Source organism: Phacochoerus africanus, chromosome 2 (assembly GCF_016906955.1).
Source record: "Phacochoerus africanus isolate WHEZ1 chromosome 2, ROS_Pafr_v1, whole genome shotgun sequence".
NCBI classification, from domain to species: Eukaryota; Metazoa; Chordata; class Mammalia; order Artiodactyla; family Suidae; genus Phacochoerus; species Phacochoerus africanus.
In genome coordinates this window covers 196,225,487-196,242,739 of record NC_062545.1, presented here as the reverse complement: position 1 = coordinate 196,242,739, position 17,253 = coordinate 196,225,487, and the positions used below count along the sequence as shown (strand labels likewise).

The window sequence follows — 17,253 nt, the reverse complement described above, 5'->3', positions numbered from 1 at the left end:
AGAGAGAGATCATATGGCCCATAAAGGGCTATATTTATGATCTAGTCCTTGATGGAAAAAGTTTGCTGACCCTAGACTATTACAGAAGATTTCTGAGTAAGAAGATGGATATTGTGAGGGAAGTTTGCTTAATATATTGTTGACCTAGAGGCTGTCCCTGGAATATTGTTTTAAAGATAAAATTTTGTGAGTTTCTTTTCCTTTGACTTCACCATAATATGGCTAAGTACCATGCTTTTGTAGGGTTATTGTAAGGATTAACTTTTCATTTGCTTTCTAGATAAACTGTATGATCTGCTGAAGGTCAAGTTGTGGGCAGACCAAATGGGACTTGAAGGTCCAGAATGAGTCTTTAAAAAAAGAAAGCTCATTTCCATCTTCCTCAAAGGCTAAGTCTGAGATCAGTTTCTCTTTCCTGGGCTGTTTAGGTTTTGGCCATGTGTGCAACTGGTTCTAGAAAAGCCACAGGATTGAGATATCTGGGTTCAGGTCCAGTTATGATGCTAACTAGCTACTTGGCTGTGGACACGTCACTTATCTATTTAGGCCCCAGTTTTCCCTCATCTTTGAGATAAGGATGGTCTGCAGGATTTCTGAGGCCTTTTTATCATCTAGCTATCTTACTGGCATCCAAAAATGGGGAATTTAATTCCTTTTTAATAGAATCATGTGCTGGCTCTGACAGCCCAATCACCTGATATTGAGTGTTTGAATGCAATAAGCCTCAAGATCCCACTGAGTGAGGCCAGGCATCAAACCCACATCCTCACGGATACTAGTTGGATTCATTTCCGCTGTGCCATGATGGGACCTTCCAATCCAACTATTTCTGAAAAGCATTTCAGAGACTACTGTATAAATCTGGGAAGAATGTGTTTTGAGGGTCCTAACAGATTTATAATCTTAATCCTTTCTACTTCCAAATTGGTCTTTCAATTAAACATCTTTAAACAAACCCAGTAATACACTCAACTGTTACCTTCTATATATTTACTATTCCAAAGAATCGTTCCTGTTACTTCTAAAACATAACATCTAATTTCAGGGTTTCATCCTCACACTGATCAGCTCAGTAAAGTCACTTTTTCTTAATTCTTCTCTAAAACCCAGTCCAAATATTCTTTTATCAGATTATTTATGGCATCCAAAAATGGGGAATTTAATTTCTTTTTAATAGAATCACGTGCTGGCTCTGACAGCCCAATCACCTGATATTGAGCGTTTGAATGAAATAAGCCTCAAGCTCCCACACAGTGACATAGCTGTAAAGACATTACAAAACATGAACCGGCAATGGATTCGGACCACGGCCACTGCACTGGAACGCTGCAGGTCAGAACAGCTCCGCTCTACCTCTCTGCCTCAGTTAAGCAAAAATTAGCGGTTGAGCTCAGTGGTGTCTTTGTTATGTGGCTCTGTTTTATTTGTTTTTAAACATTTCTAGTGAGCTTCAGGGGACTGGATTGAATGAGAAGTTTCTTTATTGCTGTGAAAAGTGGGTCCAGCTTTTGGAGAAAGTAGAAGAGGTGCTCAAGGTGAATATTGCCGACAGCTTTCCTGCCCTTCTGGAGCAGCAGAAAACGTACGAGGTAAATTAACCTGTGCTGTCCACCACCTTGTCTCCTCATGCTGGGGCCGGGGTCAGGGCACAGATAGATTTAAGTAAAATGCAGAAAGTTCCTATCAACCATCAATCCCTAAACACAGAATGTTTGTCTTTATGCATGCTCAGTTGTCAGGTAATTCTTTGTAAAATTCTCACACATTTCCTAAATTCCAAATATTTGTTTTATTGCTATTTTATTCCATTTTATTTTATTTTCATTAATCTTTTAAGTTCAAGGGCAACTTCACTTTTGGTTTAATTACAAATAAATTGCTTGTTAAAGTGCTTGATATTTACTTCTGTTTTATTAATGACAGAATGCCCAGATTTTCTGCAGTAGGTGGAAGTTTCTAGCCCAACTCTGCTTTCCCAGAATACAGACATTACCCCCACTTTACCCAGAGCATGTTTAAGTCCTTCAACTCACCTTTGCATTTTCACTAACTAGGTCCTCAAATTTTGAAGGACCTGGTGCAATTGTAGCATTAATGATTTCACAGATGTGTTTCTCCATGCTTTTGCTGATGTATATTTGAAAATACTCCTGGTAGTTATAGGCAGGTCCTGAGTTTCCAAAATGTGCATGATTCATTTCTTGTAAATTTTTAAATGTCACCAGCTTAAGTCTGCATTGGTACATTAAGATCATCTGCTGAAAATGAAATCTGTCCATCCAAAAAGCTGGGTGACTTTAAATAATGCCTTAGTTTCTGCCTCTTCCTGTGGATCTGTACTACTACTTAAGTTCTAAGGTTGAGGAGTAAGTGAGACAATGCACGTTTTACTCAGGGCCTCGCAAATAGTAAAGGCCCAGTAAATGGCCCTTAGATGTAGTGATGATTTAGACCTATGTGCTTCTAAGATTATATTCATAGGTGCTGTTGATGTGATAGCTAAACATTTTCTGCAGGTAAGCCCATATCATTTGAAAATTAATTATCTCACATACCCTCTGTGAGCTTAGATTTTTTTTAGGAAACAGATTCATGAAAACAGTTTCAGATTCATGAAAACATTTCTACTACCTGATGTTTTATATTTTAATTCATATGCAGATGTTAGAAGCCGAAGTTTCTATAAACCAGATAATCGCTGATTCTTTTGTCACTCAGTCCTTACAACTCCTGGACACAACAGAAATGGACAGGAGGTAAGCTCTCTGGGGCTCCTGATAGTTTGGGTATGTGAGAGGGGATGCACTTGGCTGGGCCTCCCATCACGTGGGTCTTGACCACATCAGTGCCTGCGGCCATATCACTGATACACCACCATGGGGCCAGCCTTCGGACCTCATTGCTTGAAAACATCAGTGGCCCTTTCCTCTATGGAAGATGTGTGGGCTTAGCAGATCAGACACTCTGCAAATACCCATCATCAAGTACAGGTAACTAAGTTTTTATCCCAAATGTTTCCTCCATAGCCTACCTTCAGCCTCATGATGTTTTGCTATTTAAAAATAAATTTTAGGATTTCCCATTGTGGCACAGTGGAAATGAATTCAGCTCGTATCCATGAGGATGTGGGTTTGATTCCTGGCCTTGCTCAGTGGGTTAAGGATCTGGCGTTGCCATGAGCTGTGGTCTAGGTCCCAGATGTGGCTTAGATCTGGCATTACTGTGGTGTAGGCCAGCAGCTGTAGCTCCGATTAGAGCCCCTAGCCTGGGAACTTCTGCATGCAGTGGGTGTGGCCCTAAGAAGCAAAAAAAAAAAAAAGTTAAATTGATGCTGTTCCCAGCAGGTAGCTATGTCACAGTTGTGAAAGAAAAGACTTCTTTCTGTGCTGTGTACATGAGGTCGGGGTCCCCAGAAGTTGCTTAGGCCAGTCTGATGACAGTAACTGCAGACAGAGCCTGGAGGGGACCTGGTCTCTTAAATAACTTTTCCAGATGTCTTGATAGGCATTATTTTTCCTCCCTATCATCACCCGTATCCCTCTGAATCTTCTTTCAGCATAACTAAGAAACATAAAGCCTATTTCTTCCTAGCTCTGAAGTAATAAATTCAAGCCAGTTTCAGGATGATTAACTAGTTTTGACTTGATCAGTACAAAAAGTATGACTTTTCCTGTAATAAATAAGGCCTTATATATCATGTAAAGGGTGTTATTTATCTGGAAAAGAAATAGTTGAATAGTTGCGGAAAGCATGTTCTCTATTTCTGAAATTATGCTAATATGCAGCATTCAGGTAATCACTAACATTACAAGGAACCCACCCGTTCATCTGTTTCCCACTGATCCCATGTTCAGTTTTCCATATAGCAGTTGGCATAATATATGTTAAAACAGCTTCAGTTTGTTTAAGGGAATGGTTTCATGCATGCTAGCAAAATACCAGCTCACATGCAGTTACCTTGTGCTAAACACGTTGCACCAACCCACACACTGCTTGCCCTAGCCCCAGGTACCCCATCGTGTTTAAACTGAATGGTGCTCAGACTTAAAGAAGCTTTTTTTTCAGAGTTCTCATTACGGCTCAGTGGGTTAGGAACCCGACATTGTGTCTGTGAGGATGCGGGTTTGATCCCTGGCCTTGCTCAGTGGGTAAGGGATCCGACATTTCTGCAGGCTGTGGCTTAGGTCACAGATGTTGCAGTGGCTCAGATCCATTGTTGCTTTGCCTATGGTGTAGTCAGTAGCAGCTGCCACTCCAATTTGATCCTTGGCCCAGGAACTTCCATATGCCGCAGATATGGCTGTAGAAAGAAAACAAAACAAACAAACAAACAAACAAAAATCTTTTTTCCATGTAAATTGTTCTCACAAATAGCAAATCTGTGTTCCTATTACACGTCGATAGTTTTTGTTTTGTTTTGTTTTGATTTTGTCTTTTTGCCTTTTCTTGGGCTGCTCCCATGGCATATGGAGGTTCCCAGGTTAGGGGTTGAATCCGAGCTGTAGCCTCAGGCCTACACCAGAGCCACAGCAACGCCCAACCCAAGCCGAGTCTGCGACCTACACCACAGCTTACGGCAACTCTGGATCCTTAACCCACTGAGCAAGGCCAGGGATCGAACCTGCAACCTCATAGTTCCTAGTCAGATTTGTTAACCACTGTGCCACGACGGGAACTCCAAAATAGTTATTTTTACTACATGTTAATGTTAGAATTTTCTACCTATCTTTCCCAAGTCCGGAACTTGTTTCAAAGTTCACGAGGCTGAAGGAGCAGTGGCAGAGTGCGGTCCAGGGCGTTCGGCAGAGAAAGAGTGATGTTGATGGGCTGGTGAGGCAGTGGCAGTATTTTGCCACCTCCGAGCGGGACTTGCTTCGCTTCCTCGCAGACACCAGCCAGCTGATCTCTGCAGTGAGGAGCCAGGATCACTACAGCCTCCACCAAACAAGAAGCCTGATGCATGAACTGAAGGTAGTGTGCACATAGTAGCAGCGTGGGATCTACAGGGTGGTGGTCTCTACAGGGTGGTGGTCTCTGTTTGGAAGATGTTCCTTCACCTCAGGTTTTGAGTTTTCTATGATGTTCAAGTGCACTTTCTGCAATGGGGAAGCTAGCTGGTCATGGGGACCTGACTCAGCCTTGTCCTTAGCCTTGTGGGGTCAGAACCCCATCATGCTCATTCATTCAGCAATAGAGAGGATCTCTTGGGCTGTGAGAGTAGAGATGGACTATAGAGATGGGTAAGTAGAGTGAAAAAGTTTGGGGTCACAGACTTTTAAGGCACTGACTAATATATAAATGACTACCATGGGAGTAATTAACAGTGGGACTCCTGCTTACTCTTGAAGGGCAAATTCATTTAGGCAACAAAGTTTTCAATCATAAAGTTGCTTGATGAGCATAGGACCAGAATAATTAGGTGCCAATTTCCAGGGCACGTTCCACTGAGCTGTTGAAACACACTTCACTGTGGAGGTTCAGCTAAACCAAACAGCACCCTTCTGAAATACTGTGCTTGCTCATTCATTTATCTAGGCATCAAATATTAATTAAGTTCCTGCTGTGTGCTGGTTCCTAAGTACTGAGTGTATGGTGTGGACCAAGAGAAGATCTCTGCTTTCATAGGAGCAATCAGACAAGTCAGTGGACAAGAAAATACTAATTTGTCCAATTGATGGGGGAACTCAGACAAACTGAAAAATAAAATATCAGATTGCTGCATGGCATAGGTAGATCATTAAAACAGGGCCAGTGTTGCAGAGGCTGGTGGCTACTTTAGATCGTACCATCTCTGGGGAGGCAACATTTCAACTGGAACATGAGTGACAAGGAGCCAGATGTGCAGAGAACTGAGGGGAGACCCCTCAGACTCAGGGGATGGCTTTCCGGAAGTCCCCAAGATGGGAACATACTTAGCAAAGCCGAGGAGCAGAAAGAAGGCTAGTATGAGGGGGTGCAGCCAGTGAAGTGGCAGTGATGGCGAGTGTGGTGGCTCGATGACAGCTGGGTGTAATAGGAAATCTTTGAAGTTGGAAGAGGAGATAGCGTGAAACAATCTGTATTTTCTTCTTCTTCTTCTTCTTTTGCTTTTTAGGGCCACACCTGTGGCCTATGGAAATATCCCAGGATAGGGGTCGAATTGGAGCTATAGCTGCTGGCCTACACCAAAGCTACAGCAATGTGGGATCCAAGCCACATCTGTGACCTACACCTCAGCTCATGGCAATGCTGGATCCTTAACCCACTGAGCGAGGCCAGGGATCGAACCTGCAACCTCATGGTTCCTAGTCGGATTCATTTCCGCTGCACCACAACGGGAACTCCACAATGTATATTTTTCTAAAGGTCCTCTGGCAGTGCTGAGGAGGATGGATGGGGTGGGGAGTGAGGAACCAAAAGAGAAGCAGGAATGTCAACTTATTACTTATCTCTGTCTGCATAGCAACCAATATTTCCTATTATTTCTCACAGTTCTGGAGGTTGACAAAGCTGTTAGGTGGCTCTTGCAGGCGTGTCTGAGGCAGTTTAGTCAGATGGCAGCTAAGGCTGGGCTTCTCCAAAAACTCTAAGCAGTAAAGGCTCAGTCATCTAGAAACTGGAAGCAGCTGGGGCTCTCTCGGTTCTGTTCCCTGTGGAACAGAGAACTTCTGATAGTGGGCTTTGTCCATGACATTTCGTGGCTTCTAAAGTGCACGTCCCAAGAAAGATCCAGGGAGAAGCTATATTGCCTTTTTTAGACCTACCTCTTGTGTCACCCACTTATGCACACCCTGTTATTCAGAACTATCACATGTGCCCACATCAGTTCAGGAGAGGACACAGAGGCACCACCACTTGATGGGAGGGGAAATGTTTTAGAAGAGTATGTAGGGCTCATAATATATATTTTTTTCTTTTTAGGGCCGCACCCGTGGCATATGGAAGTTCCTGAGCTAGGGGTCGAATCATAGCTGCAGCTGAGGTGTACGCCACAGCCACGGTAATGCAGGATCAGAGCCACAGCAATGCCAGATCCTTAACCCAATGACTGAGGCCAGAGATCAAACCTGCATCCTCATGGACACTTTGTGTTCTTTTTGTTTTTTTGGGTTTTTTTGTTTTTGTTTTTTGTTTTTTTTTTGGTCTTTTTTGCTATTTCTTGGGCCGATCCTGCGGCATATGGAGATTCCCAGGCTAGGGGTCCAATTGGAGCTGTAGCCACCATCCTACGCCAGAGCCACAGCAACGCGGGATCCGAGCCACGTCTGCAACCTACACCACAGCTCACGGCAACGCTGGATCGTTAACCCACTGAGCAAGGGCAGGGACCGAACCCACAACCTCATGGTTCCTAGTCGGATTCGTGAACCACTGCGCCACGACGGGAACTCCGACTTTGTTGTGTTCTTAACCCGCCTAGCCACAACGGGAACTCCGAGGGCTGGTAATATTCTTGTGGCCATTTTGTAAAAATCACAGTCTGCCATAACTAGTTAGTCTATCTCAGTGGTCATGGGCCACTGTTAATATGGATAAGATAAGAATGATCACAGTGAAGATATAAAAAAGATATGTTTGTAGGTGGAATTTATAAGACCTGCTTATGTAGCAGGTAAATAAAAAAAAAATCTAAATCCAGATGACTCTAGGTTTTGGGGTTGAGCATCTTTGTGAATAGCATGCTGTTGGCCAAGTCAGGCCTACTGATGCGTTAACTTTGCAATGGCTAATAGATGGCTAGCCTGGTGGCTGTGTCGAGCAATACTGTGCATTAGGACAAGTGTGCAGCGGCAGTATGTTCTCTGAGATGCAGCTTTTATGATATGTCTGCCCCTAAGAGTACTGCTTTCCACCTAAGTAGTCTCAGAAATATCTTTGTATCTTTGTATCTTTGTTGATTTTTTTTTTTACCATATCAGCTTCTGTTTTCGAAAATGCCTATATTATGTCTACCTTCAGAAATTTGAAAATGAAGGAAATCATATTTAGAACAGACAAAAACTATTGAGTTTTTTTTTTTTGTCCGGAAACAAAATGCTTTTGGAAATAGAAATCAAAAAATTTTCACTTCGTTTTTGTATATGAATACTTAGTTCCAGTCCCCTTTAAAGAAAAACCTACCTGATATCCAAATGGAATTTTTTAAAGCTTCCTCTTCAGTACGCTGATGTAAATATTTATGTGCTTAAGTGTCTATTTTTGTATTTTATCTTTTTTATTCTCTCCTTTTAAATTTGTTTAGCGTAATGTATATATTCTTCTCTTGTGAATAAGGAGTAAGCTGACCCTTTATACATGACAGTAATGGGTATTTGCTCTTAATATATTGAATACTCCAGTCACTTTCTTAATACTCTGATAGTCATTTATCTTGTAGGCTTTTGGTCTATGAAGTATATTTTTAATTCTCTTTACTTCTAATTGTTATACTGAAAATCTTCTCTCTTATCAAACCTTGGAGAGTATTTTAAGAGCACATGAATTGGTAGTGTTCTTCCTACTCAATCAAAACATTAGCCTTTGATGTGAATGACTGAGTCTGTGCATTTGTGTGTGTGTGTGTTTTCTAACCAGATTTGTCTAATTTATACTTAGTTTAACATTTAAGTCAAGCTCTGAAGGAATATACACAAACACATGCTAAGAGTCGCATTTTGATCATATCAGAGTCTTCAACAAATCCTCCCCTTTTTTTTAAAGAATAAAGAAATTCATTACCAGAGATGGCAGATTACCTATGCATTAACCTTGGAAGCTGGGGAAAAGCTACTGAACACAACTAATCTGGAAACTAAAGAGTCAATTGACAAGAGACTCGGTCAACTTCAACTCACCTGGAAGGACACAAAACTCCAGCTAGGAGAGGTGATTAAACAGTTCCAGAGCATGGCAGAGGTAAATTCACCATAGACTCTTCCATTCATGTTATTCAAATGCAGTACCTAGAATTTTTGTTTGCTATGTGAAGATGGGAAATATTTTATTTTATTTTATTCTTCATTTTATTGACATAATTGACATAGCACTGTATATACATTTAAAGTGGATAGCATGATGATATGACTGACTTACATACAAGGTAGAATGATTCTCAGATATCACAATATTGTGGATTTTCTGAGGGACCTTGAGTTCCAAGGGACTAATTCACGAATCATGGCAGTTTCTTAATGTAACATAATAATATAACATTGGAAAAGTTCAGTGTTAATGTCGAAATACTGGAAGTATTCTTTTATATTTACCTTTATGAAACAGGGAACTAATTCACGTTCAATAGAAATTCACTACCCAAAGCTAACATTGCACATATGTCTATCTTTGGGTGTATGGCATATGAAAGTAAACAAGGTGATACTTCCTCTTTCTGCTGTCATTAGAGGATCCATGTAAGTGAATTTTTTAGATAATTTATGATGATACCTTTAAGAACCGAAATGTTTTATTTCAAGTGATCATCAGGAAAATCATTTATATTTTATTGTTAAAATATTCCAAGGTTTTCTCAAGGACTTTGATCTGCTCTGAACCTAGCCCCTAGACTACTCTGCTTTTTGAGTTCCTATGTGGTTTTTATGGTTTTTCTTTCTAGTTAAAGTTAGGCTGTGTATTTCTTTCCTTTTCTTTTCTTTTCCCTTTTTAGGGCCACACCTGTGTCATATGGAAATTCCCAGGCTAGGGGTCCAATCAGAGTTATAGCCGCTGGCCCACGCCATAGCCACAGCAATGCTGGATCCGAGGAGCCGCATCTGCCACCTACACCACAGCTCATGGCAACGCTGGATCCTTAACCCACTGAGCGAGGCCAGGGATCAAACCTTCATCCTCATGGATCCTAGTCATGTTCTTAACCAACTGAGCCACAACTCCTAAGCCATATATTTTTAGACTTTGTTTCTCTGAGAATACTTACTCCTTACAGCTTACTCTTTAATCTCCTGTGTGTATTCTAAAACCAGATAAGCCAGATTGTTAGAGATGTTTTTCTGGGTAAAGAACAAATATCTGCTGGGGTAGGGCCTGGGCATCTCTCCTAAGAATATAGTATCTGAATTTTATTTGGTATACAGACTATGTGGAATGCATTAACTTGCAAACATTTGTTGTGTTGAGCGCCTGCCATGTTTGTACAGCATAGTGGTAAATGCAAGTATATGTTTGGTGGAAGAAAGAAGGGCTTATAGTTTTGTTTCGTTTCTCTCTTCACTTTCTTCTTTGTTATGTTCCAGAGAGGTGAGGCTACTAGGTATGTGGCCTCTCCTTAAGTGATGTGTTAACCATAGAATTGGACCAACCCAAGGATATTTAAGTATCCATTGTACTGAGGAATAGGAATAGACTGTGTTTGTCTATTTTTAGTAGTAATTTTAGTAATTTCAGGAATAGAAGTTTATCCTAATGAATCATAAACCCCCAGTACTTGAAAATATGGGCAACTCTTTGGTCCGTAACGTAAGGTTGAAAGGAAAGAGCTGGTATGAAAGAATGGCATGCAAGGGGAAAATGCAGCCTTAGCTTAGCTTGATTAAGCTACTTCTAACTGCATGTCCTTGGACCGTTCAGTTTTCTCTGAGCCTCAGTTTTCCCATTTTAAATGTGATAATAAAATTTGTCCCCATCTATCTCCAAAGCTTATCATCATTCCAATGAGATAATTACGTTGAAAATGCTTGGTAAACTGTAAAGTGCAGAAAAGCTGTAGTCAAGCTATGGTGAGGAATGGAGAGTGCAGCTTGCCTGTGAAAGGGTCACGAAAGCCAGGCTATTTCTAGAGGCGGGAAGAGAGAGCAGAAGGATGACATTAGCAACGAAGACAAGAAAAGTGGTTGAGTGCTTTTGCTTTTCAGTGCTATTAGAGCATATGCCCAGGACTGTAAATGCTAAAAGTTAATCCTTATAGTAGCCTTTTAAATGTGAACTTTTCCAAAATTAAAATAAAAATACTTTAGCTTGATCAGAGATGTGGGGAGGGAAGAAGAAACATTTCGAAGCAAAAGGCAACCTAGTGATTGAGATGAGCCACACGTAAAGCTGCAGAGCAAGGGTGAACCATTCTGGTATCCTACCTGCTCTTTCATGTTTTTTTTTTTTTTTATTAAAGTACGGTTGACTTACAGTATTGTGCCAATTTCTGCTGTACAGAAAAATGACTCAGTTCTGCATGTATATACATTCCTTTTTTAATGTTCTTTTCCATTGTGGTCTGTCCCAGGAGATTGGGTATGATTCCTTGTGCTATACAGCAGTACCCCATTGCTTATCCATTCTAAATGTAATAGTTTGCATCTCCCAACCCCAAACTATCCTACTATCCCCCATCCCACTCCCTCCCCATCTGCTTTTTTAGATTGTAGTCTGCTCAAGACAAGGAATTGGGTTTCTCTGTGATTTACAAAAACACATTTCATAGAGCAAATACATGGATTAAATTAGTTACCCTATTCCTACACTTCATTCTTAAAGAGCAAAGTACTTACCAATTTTAATACTGTTTTCAAATAGACCTGGGACCAATATGAAAAGAAAATCAAGGAGTTGAAAAACAGGCTGCAACTTTTAAAGGCACAAAGTAAAGATCCTCTTCCAGAACTTCATGAGGACCTCCACCGAGAAAAATTGCTGATTAAGGTATTGAGATCTGAAGTAGTGTTCAAGATAATCACTTGGCTATTTTTTGAGAAGTTGAAGTGTTTGCCTTTCAATGTCTGGGTGAAACTAAGTTTTCATGTTCAGTTGGGAAAGATTTTTTATTCTTTCTCTCTAATACAACATCTTATCTCTAAAGCAATTAAAATCAATGCTTTTTGAGATCCATGTGTGAAGATGAGAAAGATTTTGCTGAAATTCTTGGGGTTTGGAGGGTTTTCCCTTCAGGTCCTCTTTCTGTTTCTTCTCTGTAGTATAAGATGTGGCCTCTGATATTATAGTGAAAGCTGTTCCCTTCTCAGATGGCCTTGTCTTTTCAATGAGAGCAAAGCATGACTGATGAATTCATTTTTTAGAAGTCAATAGGTTGGTGTTTTTGCTCATATATAACATTTTTATGATGCCTTCAAAACTATATTCTTAGTTGACATGACACTAGCAAACATTCTTGGATATGTTAGGACTTTGCAGAAGATGAGGCCAACTTCTGGATAGGAATTTGGACCAGTAAAATCCCAGGTCAGAAACTCCCTACATCTCTCCTCTATCTGCAGTTTTGATGTTTGAAAGACACCATAGTCTAATGGAATATGGTTTTTAAAAATTTGTTTCAGTGGTTTCAGGGATCAAATTGGAAAAAAATTAGAAAGAATTGAGTAGTCTCATGTTATAAGATGTGCTGGAAATGAGTGTCTTCCTTCCTGAACTTTTTTTCCTTCGTTGTAAAAACTTCTGACATGCAAAAAAAAATTCTAACAGAACAGATAATGTGACAAACTGCCACAAAACCATCACCCCAAAATAAGACATTACATATAGAGTTCAAATGTCCTGTGTGATCTCCAGTGTACTCCCTTCCCAAGAGGTAGCCACAGCCTCAAACTTGGTGTTTTGTCATTCTTATGCATGTCTTTATCATTTCAGGACATGTATGAGGATCTCAGTGAAATGCACATGTATTACTTGTGTTTTTAAACTTTGTGTAAGCAGTACCGTTACTCTATTCTTGTCATAAAAATATCCTCCTCTGTTTCCTTTTGAACGTTTTCAGATCTTACTTTTTACATATTTATCTGGTGAAGAACTGATTTTTGCATACGATTTGAGATTGAGTTGACTTTTTTTTTTTTTTCATATGAGTGACTGGTATCCTGGTGCTTGTTTATTGATATATCTGGTGTTCAATGTCAGGTTACCATATACGCATGATTCATTTCTTGGTTCTCTACTGTGTTCCACTGGTCTGCTCTCTCAGCATTTATACCCAGTTATCTTGAGTACTGTGTTTCATGAGAGCAGCTCTTCGTTTCAGGTGTGATATGAAGAGCTCAACCCCTCAACCTCCCACAAGAGTGTGGATACCCTTGGTTCCCTTTGCTCTTAGTGCAACTTTAGAAGCAGTTTGTCAAACTACAAGAAATCCTGATAAAAGCTTTCATGGAACTGTATTGAATTTATGGGATAATTTTGGGAAATTTTAACATCTTTTTGACATTGAGTTTCTGAATTTGGTGTTATTTCTCCTTTTAGTCATGTCTAGTGTTTTATAACTTTTTTTATGTAGTATTGTACATCTTTTGTTAGGTTTCTTTCTTGGTGTATTATTTTTGAAGCTATTGCCTTTTTCTAATTATATTTTCTGTTTATCACTTGTGCCTAGAAATGCAACTGATTTTTTTTTTTTTCTTTTTAGGGCTTCACCTGCAGCATATGAAAGTGTCCTGGCTGGGGTTCCAGTCAGGGCTGCAGCTGCTGGCCTACTCCACAGCCACAGCAACGCCAGATCCTTAATCCACTGAGTGAGGCCAGGGATCAAACCCGCATCCTCATGAATACTAGTCGAGTTTGTTTCTGCCGAGCCACAGCAGGACCTCTGAAATACGCCTCATTTTAGAGTGTTATATTCAACATCTTGGTAAACTCTTGTTAATTCTGATCATTTGTTTATCTATTCTTTTGGAGGTCTATGAATACAATCACCATTGTAAGCTGGCAGCTGTAGCTCTGATTTGACCCATAGCCTGGGAACTTCCATATGCCATGGGTGCAGCCCTAAAAAAAAGGGGGGGGGGTCCCAACCTCATCATGACTCAGAGGTATTATCTTTGTTAGAGATCTGAAAGTGTCTGTAGCGTTTAACAAAATGTATCTGGGGAAGCATCTGAGTGAAGGACTGGGTACCATTTCCGGCTAGTAATTCAAGAAATACACATTTAAGTAATAACTAGGAATCATTACACACATTAAACTTGCCCCCCAAATATGTAAAACGTAACACCAAACAGTATATGGAAAAAGGTAGTCATTCCTTTGCAGATATGATTTTGCACTATTTATTAAGAGTCATGAATTGTCCTTACTCCAGAGTTCTACACCTGTTAATTATCCTTCCAACTGTGGCAGGAAACTGGGTATCCAAACCCAAATGACTTAAATCCAGTGGTGGAGGTGGTGGATAACTTACACACCTCCCTACTGTGCAGGCATCTGACTAAGGCCCCTCTGAGCAGGAAAGGCTGGATAAAGTTCAGGGATCTTCTGGGCTCTAGTCTAGAGTCAGTGCATGGGAAATCTCTGCTTGGGACTTGGCCCTTGACATAATGTAGCTGGTAGAAATGTCCCACTGTAGAATCTGCCCTCATTCACTTTACTAGCATCCTGAAGCTAAAAGTGGGAAACAAAGGTTTTAAATGATGGTTTCTCCTCTGGTAAAGGTGTTATTTCTTAATCTCCATGCAACTTTTAAAAAGAATTCTCCAGGCCATTTTATTAAATGTAGGGGAGTTCCCATCGTGGCGCAGTGGTTAACGAATACGACTAGGAACCATGAGGTTGCGGGTTCGGTCCCTGCCCTTGCTCAGTGGGTTAACGATCCGGCGTTGCCGTGAGCTGTGGTGTAGGCTGCAGACACGGCTCGGTTCCGTGTTGCTGTGGCTCTGGCGTAGGCTGGTGGCTACAGCTCCAATTCCACCCCTAGCCTGGGAACCTCCATATGCTGCGGGAGTGGCCCAAAGAAATAGCAAAAAGACAAAAACAAAACAAAACAAAAAAAAACAGAATTCTCCAGGCCATTTTATTAAATGTAAATCCTCATTGGCAAATTAGGAAATCACGCCAGTGGTAGCTTTTAGAACTCTGAAAATCAGTCAGAATTAACACATTTTTGTTGTTGGCACCCCTCAGACTGATTTTTGATCTAAATGAAATAGATTTCTCTTCTCAGATTTCAATAGACAGATATGAATAGAGACCCTTAACACGTGCTAAAATGCAAGGAATTGGAAGCACAGAAAAAACGTGGAGGTCTTGAATGTTTGGGCTGTCGCATTTTACCTTCTCTGTTGTGAAGGTAATTATCTTGATTAAGTCCTAGAATTCAAAGCATTTTAATTTGACAAATACCTCATTTTAAAAAATAAATGTTTCCAGGGCCAGCTGAAATTTTCTGCTAACCCATCCCTGGCAGTTATTAGGGAACAATTTATTTTTTCTTTGATTATATTCATTCTTCTTGAAAGTTAACCAACATCATTCTCTTTGGACAGAATCTGTTGTTATATGATGTTACAAGCTGTTATTATATGCCACATAGCAACAGTGCATTTCTTAAGGTGGTTTTAAAAACGAACAATCACATTTTATACAACATTTCTGTAACAGTTTCAGGTTTAAAAATGTGTGTGTGAGAGAGAGAGATTGTTCCTAGAGCCCCCCCCCAAATACTTTTCTCTAAAAAAAGATAAAGACCTAATTGACTTTAAAATAGAATTAATTATGTAAAAGTCTGAAATACCTGAGGAAGTGAAAATAAAGGTGGAAAAGAAGTTTTCCTTTGAGAGAAGAGGTGCTGAGGACTTGGCCAACCAAAGCTGCAGACACTGGCCCTGGGCTGTTTCTCATTCAGTAGGTCCCGCCCCCTTGCGTGGCCTCCCCTCCCCCAGAGTCCAATCAAAGGCTTAGCCTACAGGTTTGGAAACAACAGCAGCTTGAGTTGAAAGGTTTCTCTTTTTTCTTCTTTCCTCCTTTCTTTCCTGTGTTTAAATGCAGGAACTGGAGAAGTCTTTGGCTAACTGGGCTCAGAACTTGAAAGAACTTCATGTTATGAAGACGGATCTGACCCAGCACCTTCTTGTGGAGGACGTGATGGTTCTGAAGGAGCAAATAGAGCATTTGCACAGACAATGGGAGGACCTCTGCTTGAGAGTAAGTCAGTTAACTGCAGGGCACCGCTGTTCTGGAATTTACGGAAATGTCTCCGAAGGCCAGACAAAGTAGAAAGGAGCTTAATTTCATTGAACCAGAGGCCCTTTTCAGTTGGAGCTCAGGCCGGCCACTTGATTTAACAGATTTGACCTTTTGTTTCTCTAACACTCAATGCTAGAACTTTGCACACTTTTAATGAGCTTTTTTTAAAATAAATCATCTTAAGTTGGGGGGAGGGGAAGATTGCAGTCTTGAGCAGCTGTGTGCCCTCTGCTCTTTGTTTTATACAGATGACAAGAATCAGGACTTCTGCAAAGAGGTCCCGTCTGGCCTTAGAGCAGTCCCCCGTTGGTATCTGTTCCAGTACAACAAACAGCAGGCATACATTTATTTAGTGCCAGGCTTGGGGGCATTTTGTTTGAGAACTCTGCATTCACATGCAATCCAATGTTTATTTCAAGGAACTGGTTTTTAAAACTCTCCGAAAGAAATGATCAGCTGCTACACTTTAGATCTCAGCGGATCACTTCTGCTGATTAAGAATTGGATTGTGGTTAGGGCATTATTCAGTGTATGTGAAGGATCAGGATGGAATTAAAGGGTTCAAATAAGTCTTTGTTTTAAGAACATTTAATTCTAAGAAAAATAAAGTCTTTGATCTCATTTTTGTTAATTAAGAAGGGCTGAAATTAAAAGTTGAAATTCAGACACTTTTGAATGGATTTTAATAAAATAAAGAGGTTATTCGTTATTTTATTATTTAATGTTCACAACATAGCCCTAATTTTAAATGTCTTTTTAGGATTTTTATTCAAATTTTTTAGAAAGAAAAATATTGGAGTTCCCCTTGTGGCTCAGTGGAAACAAATCTGACTAGTATCCATGAGGACACAGGTTTGATCCCTTGCCTTGATAAGTGGGTTAAGGATCCAGTGTTGCTGTGAGCTGTGGTGTAGGTCATGGATGCAGCTCTGATCTGGCATTGCTGTGGCTGTGGTGTAGGCTGGTGGCTACAGCTCCAATTAGACCCCTAGCCTGGGAACCTGCATATGCCGAGGGTGTGGCCCTAAAAAGACAAAAAAAAAAAGAGAGAGAAGAGAAAAGAAAATATTTAGAATATTTGAAAAGCCTCGTGAAAGGAAGAGGCATGGAAGGGGGCCTAGATGTTGCTAATTGCTGCCATTATGAAACCAGTCAGAATGACACTGTGGAAAATGCCCGGAATTTTAAGCTACGATAGATAAATAGGTGCTCTGAGAAAAGAAGCACAAAACTTTTTTTTTAACGGGTAGTTTTTTGAGACCTCTTAGCATATTTGGCTGGGTGAATGTACAAGCATTAGATATATTTTTGAACAGAGCAGAAAAACCTCTAGGGGTTCAACCTTGGTTCCCCCATTTGGAAAGTGGGGTGTTAAAGTTTAAC

At 40.5% G+C, this 17,253-nt stretch overlaps 1 protein-coding gene across 4 annotated transcripts in view; it reads left to right on the top strand.

Moving 5' to 3' along the window:
* SYNE2 (spectrin repeat containing nuclear envelope protein 2) overlaps window positions 1-17,253 on the top strand; it is a 356,033-nt gene that overhangs the window by 297,809 nt on the left and 40,971 nt on the right. For all 4 annotated transcript variants that reach the window (XM_047767512.1, XM_047767510.1, XM_047767513.1 and 1 more), the window contains exons 91-97: window positions 1,178-1,332; window positions 1,445-1,589; window positions 2,662-2,756; window positions 4,737-4,971; window positions 8,680-8,874; window positions 11,482-11,607; window positions 15,673-15,828. In XM_047767512.1, coding sequence (XP_047623468.1) covers window positions 1,178-1,332; window positions 1,445-1,589; window positions 2,662-2,756; window positions 4,737-4,971; window positions 8,680-8,874; window positions 11,482-11,607; window positions 15,673-15,828 — 1,107 coding nt within the window. The remainder of the gene's footprint in view (window positions 1-1,177; window positions 1,333-1,444; window positions 1,590-2,661; window positions 2,757-4,736; window positions 4,972-8,679; window positions 8,875-11,481; window positions 11,608-15,672; window positions 15,829-17,253) is intronic.